A 6,743-nucleotide genomic window follows, 5' to 3' on the forward strand; every position below is an offset into this window, starting at 1 on the left:
TATTATTATTATTGTTACTATTATTATTATTATTACTACGGTTACTATTATTACTATAATCACTGCTCATTGTCCCCCATCGTTGTTGTCGTCGCCATCATCAACTCTTTAGCTTTAAAACGGGGCCTGGTACAATCTCTGAAAGACAGTCGGAGTGGAAGAGGTAAGGATAATGGGGTGCCAATCAGATTTCAGGGATGGCCAGTGCCACCCCAGGTCCCTCCTCTGAAAATGCCCTTGACGTCTAAATCAGAGCAACTGGAACAGAGAATGGTGAGCATATGGGGGCCAGAGTTAGTGCAGGACAAGGTGTGTCCAGAGGTGGAAAAAGGTAAATGGACCTGTACTTGTATAGCGCCTTTTTAGTCTTTTGACCTCAAAGCGCTTTTACACTATATTCTACATTTGCCCTTTCATTTATTCACATTCACACACCGATGACGCAGCATTGGGAGCAATTTGGGGTTTAGTATCTTGTTCAAGGACACTTTAACATGCAGTGGAAGGGTCGAACCAACAACCTCACAATTAGTGGAGGACCCGCTCTACCTCTGAGCCACAGCCGGTCATCTGGGTGACTTGTTTAATGTGCTGGCGAGATCAAACAACTGTTAGACTTTGAGAAATCACATAGTTGTTGAGAGTTGTGTGGAGCCAATGACCAGAATCAGTTTTGCACTGCAGACAAACAGACCTCTAAACTGATATATAGTAACAGTAAATATTGATAATATCATTCTATTAACATCTTTCGTAGAAAAAGATTAAACAAGTCATTTTCAATTCATTTGGATTTTATTTGTATAGTGCCAATTCATAACAAAAGTTAGCTCAGGACACTTTTCAAATAGAGTAGGTCTAGACCATACTCTAAAACTTCAGAATCCAGGAGGGAGGAAAATGCTGAATTGAAGGCACTAGACTATGTTGTAGTTATTATAATAGCAAGGATAGATTCCCTTGAATTGAATTAGTAAGTGGTCGGACAGAAGAGACAGAAGAGACAGACTGACAGACCTGATAACTGAGAGTCTTCATGTTGTGTAATTTAAAGAGTTTCCGAGCAGCAGCTTCATCCGGTTAGACATCAAATTCATATTTTATAAAGGCGAGAAGCTGCAGCAGCTGGAAGACTGAGAGGATTTAATCTGTAACAGCCAGAGCTGCACGCTATGAAACCTGTCTGTCTGACTGCCTATCTGTCTGTCTGTCTGTCTGTCTGACTGCCTGTATCTCTCTCTACATGAATCCTCTCAGTCATCTGAATATTTAATCAGTTCAGTAGAAGTGTGTTCTTATTTAGGGTGTTGGTGTATTTTAGGAATGTGGCCTTTAGTGAACCTGCTGTTTGTTGAAGAGACTGAAACCTGAACAGGGATTTCAGGACTGAGGCTAACCCACACCTGGTGGTCAGGTGATCCCTGACGGGCAGCTTTTTGGTTTTAGTCAGGGTCTCAGTCAGGTTCTGGTTGTTATGCATAGAAACATAGGGTAGAATGTATTTATTGGTAAAATGTGACTGAATACAGCCTGAGAGTAATACCTGCAGACACTACTCAGGGCTGAATACTGTCTGTTTATGCTAAAAAGACACAAAAACTGAACATAGAAGATGGACGTCATGGATGGAGGTCAGATGGACTCAGTGATCGAGGATGATGATGAGGATGATAGAGGATGATGATGGAAGATGATGATAATGGAGGATAATTGTGGTGTAGAAGGAAACCCTGATTGTTTTAGGCAAGCTGAAACCCAGTTTGTAATGTTCAGGATCTTTTACTGAAACGTGACAATGTTGTTGACTTCCTGTTGACATTGTTAAACCCTTTCTAATTGGATGCTGCCACAGATATTGCGTAGTAACCGATTTACAGTGTTTAAGACCTGTTCTGTGTGTTGTGTGGTTCAGTTTGTGGTCTGCAGTTTCTTTACTCAGAGACATTCAGATAAGGTAAAAATAACTTAATGCACTTTACATGTTTCCTCTAACAACTCGGTGTGTGTGTGTGTTAATAATTAAAGTGAACAGCTGCTGTAACACTCTGTAGGAGGAAGAGGAGAAAGAACATCATGTGTTTCCATTCATTTTTATTCATATTTTCAGTATTTAACAAAACTAAGAAAACTAAGTTTGTGTAGAAAGAAGAAACAGAATCTTATTTCAGGTCGTCCTCAGCTGTTTTTTAAAATGTGCCTCCTGATTCACTGTGAGGAAACATTGTTCTCTTTACTGAGTTTAATCTCTGAACAAATTTGTCTATAAAGCTAATAGATCAATTATTTATTCTCTTATGAATCTATAAACTGTATGTTTCGGTCTGTCACATTCAATTCTATTTGGAATTTAACAGGGAGCCAATGCAGGCAGAAAACCAGGGACGCTGGAAATTGTTCGGTACAGGGTTAGTTAAGTAGAAATGGGATCTATGGGAATTTTGGGTGATTTAGGCAACACGTTTTTTCAATAGGAATTTTAGATGATGGAAAAAAGGTAAAAGATTGAGATGAGAATATGTTTAATTATTAGTGGTCAAGCCACCAGTTTTCCTTATAATGGAACGTCGATGGCAGAATTTTGGAAGCAAGTAGTAGGAACAGTAATATCCATGGAGAGTTGAGGACATGGATGATGGCAGGCAGAAGAAGGGTGAAGAAGAAAGACAAAGCTTTTCCCAGGAACTGTGAGGGAAAAAGGGGAAATCAAAAATGATATCTGATGTCAGTGAGTGAGGCTGAAAGAGGGGAGGTCGAAGTGACAAGACTTTTGAAGGACAGGGGGTCGAAAAACGAAAGGTTGAGCTGAGGGAGGGAAAGGCTTGGGGCCTAGAATGGCAGGTGGATCTGATGAAATTCTCCTGGATTGGAAAAAGAGCATCCCAGGAAGTATAACCAGGAAAGAAGGCACATGATTGATTACAGAGGGGAGAGGGACGGTCGAGGCCAGGCCCGGGTCTGTTAGGAATTTTGTTTTGGAGAAGAGTGAAACAGTGGAAACTTATGGATTTAGCCTGTCTCTCATTTGAACACGATATGTGGTTCTCATAGTTCGTTTGTATTAGTAGGTTGATAGTTTGGACGTTTCCCAAAAGGTTAAAGTTACTCGCCGGCACTTTAGCTCATGGCAAAGCGGCAAGCGCTATTCCAATGCCAGGCGTTTGGTCACCTGCGTATTTTTTTCCGTTCCTCTTGTGGTAATTCTGGATGATACCTAGTCGGTAGGGCCTGTCAAAGTTTAAGTACCTGAATGAGTAGTTTTACTTTCTAAACGTTAGTACCCTATCACGTCGTCCTGAATACAGGTAGTACTTGATCAGGTCTTAATCCGGTTTCGTTAAGTACCTGTCGGAATAAGTTGTTACTTGGTCGTAAGTAATTGCTGTCGAGAGAAGTGCGGTAACCTGTCAGATCAAAACCTGTCACAGTGGTGATTTTTGAGGCCTGGTCACTTTAGTCAGTACCTGGTCAAGTAATATTATCTCACCTTGTTAAACCGTGAGTACCTGAGAACTGAGCTCCCTCCCTGACGCGCCCTGACGGGCATTGGCTGGTCAGGTTTAAAGCGAACCCCCGATGAACGGTCCCCATAGATACCCACCGGGCCAACTGGTTAGCTAAGGGCGGTACCAAATCGAAAAGATGGGAGGCACAGAGAGGCAAAGAATTCCCACTTCCAGTTGGAATGGATAGGAGTGCGGCGACAGGCGCCTTGGTTTCTCGTTCCCCCTTGTGTGGACGGGCTTGTTCTTGACTGGGGATCATGTTCCTCACAAGTGGTATAAACACTTCCATTACCCACCTATACTAAACCGATAGCCAATCACAGAGCTCTGCAGTACAGGTCAGGAGAGAGACAGGTCAGAGAGGCACCAGGTAGTCCACATGGTTCAGTTTGTTGTCAAATTAAAAACAGGATATGTGTCTGGACCTTTGTCCTCTCGCTGACTGTCAGCTATATAAATAAAACGTCCCTTAAAAGCCAGATTAACATTGAGTTGTAACCGAGATGATTATCAGTGTTTGATAAGCGAGTGAATCATATGTGCCCGGGTTGCTTCTGCAGATCGGTTGAAAGCGTGCTGGTGGCATGTACGAGGTTGGCTGCAGCCTCCGGCCTGGTTCGATCTTGACCTCGCGGCCTTTGGCTGGTGTCATCCCTCTCCTCCTCGCGCGCCCGCTTCTCTGTCATCTCAGCTCACCGGGCATCCAATAAAGCAAGTGAAAAGGGCAAGAAAGGACATTTCACGGACACTAGTGTACCTGCACCGTGTAGCTGAAAACTGTGTCCAATGTACGCGCTGCCGCATCTGGCTAACCTGCCAAGGACCAAAAGGGGGCTCAGCAGTCTCCCAAAGGTGAACCACACCTTCAGGAGCAACCAGAGACCAGTTTATGACGGACTAGCGGCACCCAAGGTGGATTTAGTTGTGTCCAGACGGACTTGTTTGCGAAAAGAGCTAAACTGTCTCTAGACATCGTGTTTAGATGCTGTAAAAACGCTGTTAGCTCATGCAACTTAAATTGAGCTGATTTTTAGCCTCAGGGTGGCGAGGAGCCAAAACTTGGCAATAATAACACCCTCATTTTTATCACTGCAGTCAAAACGTGTCTTACAATACAAATGCTAAAGGGTTCCTCTCACGACACCTATAGGATGCACTGTTCATGGAGTCAATAAATGGACTGTTGTTGTTGTTGTTGTTGTTGTCATCATTATTGTTAATGGGTTACCTCACAGTGCCAGCAGCAGGGGACTCCTTTCACCTCTTCTTCCTCCTTCTCCTGGCTGTTACCATTGGAAAACTACAGAAAGAGTCTGGATAATTTATCTCCTCGACGGACCACGTGCATCTTCCTCCAGCTGACAGACAGGGTACAGAGGAGGAGAGAAGGTAGCAGAAGACAGACAGGCATGTACAGAAGGACAGACAGGTACAGGACAGATAGCAGCAGAGAGTGAGAGACAGGTACAAGGAGACGATTAGGACAGAGAGAGTTGAGAGACAGGTACAGAGGAAAGACAGGAACAAAGGGAGAGGAGGCAGGGTACAGAAGACAGAAAGGTGGGGGAGACAGACAGGCACAGAGAGAGAGAGAGAGAGGACAGGGTACAAGACAGACAGGTGGAGAGACAACAGGCACAGAGACAGAAAGGTTAGGACAAGGAATCTAAACTTAGCACGGTGGTTTCTATTTCCAGTCAATCAGTTTCTTACGTTCAGTCTTTAGGTTATTGGTCACTGGCCGAGACTCCGGGTAACCAGATGGCTGTGATTGTATCTGGAATTGGAAGATATCGTTAGCGACCAGGAGCGTCTCCGTTCTCATTGAACAAAAACACTAGTACCTGCACTTCATGTAGACACAGACATACAGGACAGACAGACATGACAGAGGTAAGGAAGGAAGCTTCTTTGACAAGTGTCGTTATTCAGCAGTCACAGTGAACATCTCCAATATATAAAGACGACATGCAGCTCTCTAAAATTAAAAAATCCAAAGGACTATCTTTATCTCCCCCTGGTGGCTGACTGGTAATAGCTCATAAAAATGACCATCCATGATGCAAGCTAAGGACAGACATCAAAAACATTTTTTTATTGTCAAATGATATGTACCACACGTCTTTAGTAGCTGTAATTAAACCCTTCTTAAAAAGAACCCCTCTTGACCACGGGGTTTAATAGCCAACGTAATAAGACGATTTCTAAACCTCCCCTTCTCTATAAGAATAAGTAAAAAGATAAGTAGTAAGTAAGTAAGATTCTGGAGAAGTAGATACACTCAAACAGTTGGGTGACTTTCAATACATAGCAATAGTTAATTTGAGGACTTTCCGTCAGGTAATATTAGAGTTTATCACAAAGCACAGAGACACACTGGTTAAAGTTAAATTAAATGACCTTATTTGATTTGCTTCCGACAAATGACTTGTCCCGTACTTAGATTCATTAGAATCTTAGTTGCTGGTTTAGTCATAACTTATCAAGATCATTTCTCAGTTTTAAGACCGTTAACGATGAACTCCAATTAAATACTTAAAGTTAAGTCATGGAGTTCCACAAGGTACTGTATTGGACCAATTCCAGTATCAATTAATAATATGCTTCCCTCTAGGTAAACAATTATAGTAAATCACTCCATTAACTTTCACTGTTATGCAGATGGTACAAGGTAATATACCTTGTTAAGCCCGATGAACATTAATCAATTATCCTAAAAATTACCAAATATATCGTCTTAAAGGACAGTAAAAATCGACTGGATGAGCTGCATTTTTCCTAATGTTAAAAAACTCAGAAAAAACTAAATTCTTGTACTTGGCCGCAAAAACCTTAGGGACTCACTGATCTAAAGACTATAGTACTCTAGATGGTATGTACCTGGGCCTCTAGCACCACTGTCAGGAAATCTTGGGAGTTCATCTTTACAAGAGACAATAGTACAATTTAATTACCCAATAATAAAGCAAAACCTCTAGCACTGCCTTACTTTTTCCATTTACTAATATTACAAAAAAATTAGACAAATCCGGTCACAGGCGGGACTGCAGAAAAACATAATCCATGGCATTTAGATGTAGATTAGCTGGATTTACTCAACCGAATCCTGTTATTATCAAGGTTGCCTAAATAAAGTCCGATTAAAATGCTCCAGATTAATTCTCTAAAACGCTTGCAGCTTAGAGTACTGACAGGAACTAGGAAAAGAGATCAATATCTCCTGTTTAGCTTCTCTGCCAT

The 6,743-nt window shown here is 42.1% G+C and overlaps 1 protein-coding gene across 1 annotated transcript in view; it reads right to left on the reverse strand.

The window, feature by feature from the left end:
• The window catches only part of LOC118324151 (metabotropic glutamate receptor 6-like), a 20,991-nt gene that overhangs the window by 6,793 nt on the left and 7,455 nt on the right, over window positions 1–6,743 (reverse strand). Inside the window, 3 exon segments of the mRNA XM_035656306.1 lie at window positions 5,217–5,301; window positions 5,303–5,352; window positions 6,476–6,487. Coding sequence (XP_035512199.1) covers window positions 5,217–5,301; window positions 5,303–5,352; window positions 6,476–6,487 — 147 coding nt within the window.

This window comes from Morone saxatilis, unplaced genomic scaffold, assembly GCF_004916995.1.
Source record: "Morone saxatilis isolate NCDOM2014 unplaced genomic scaffold, NCSU_SB_2.0 Contig15, whole genome shotgun sequence".
NCBI lineage: Eukaryota > Metazoa > Chordata > Actinopteri > Moronidae > Morone > Morone saxatilis.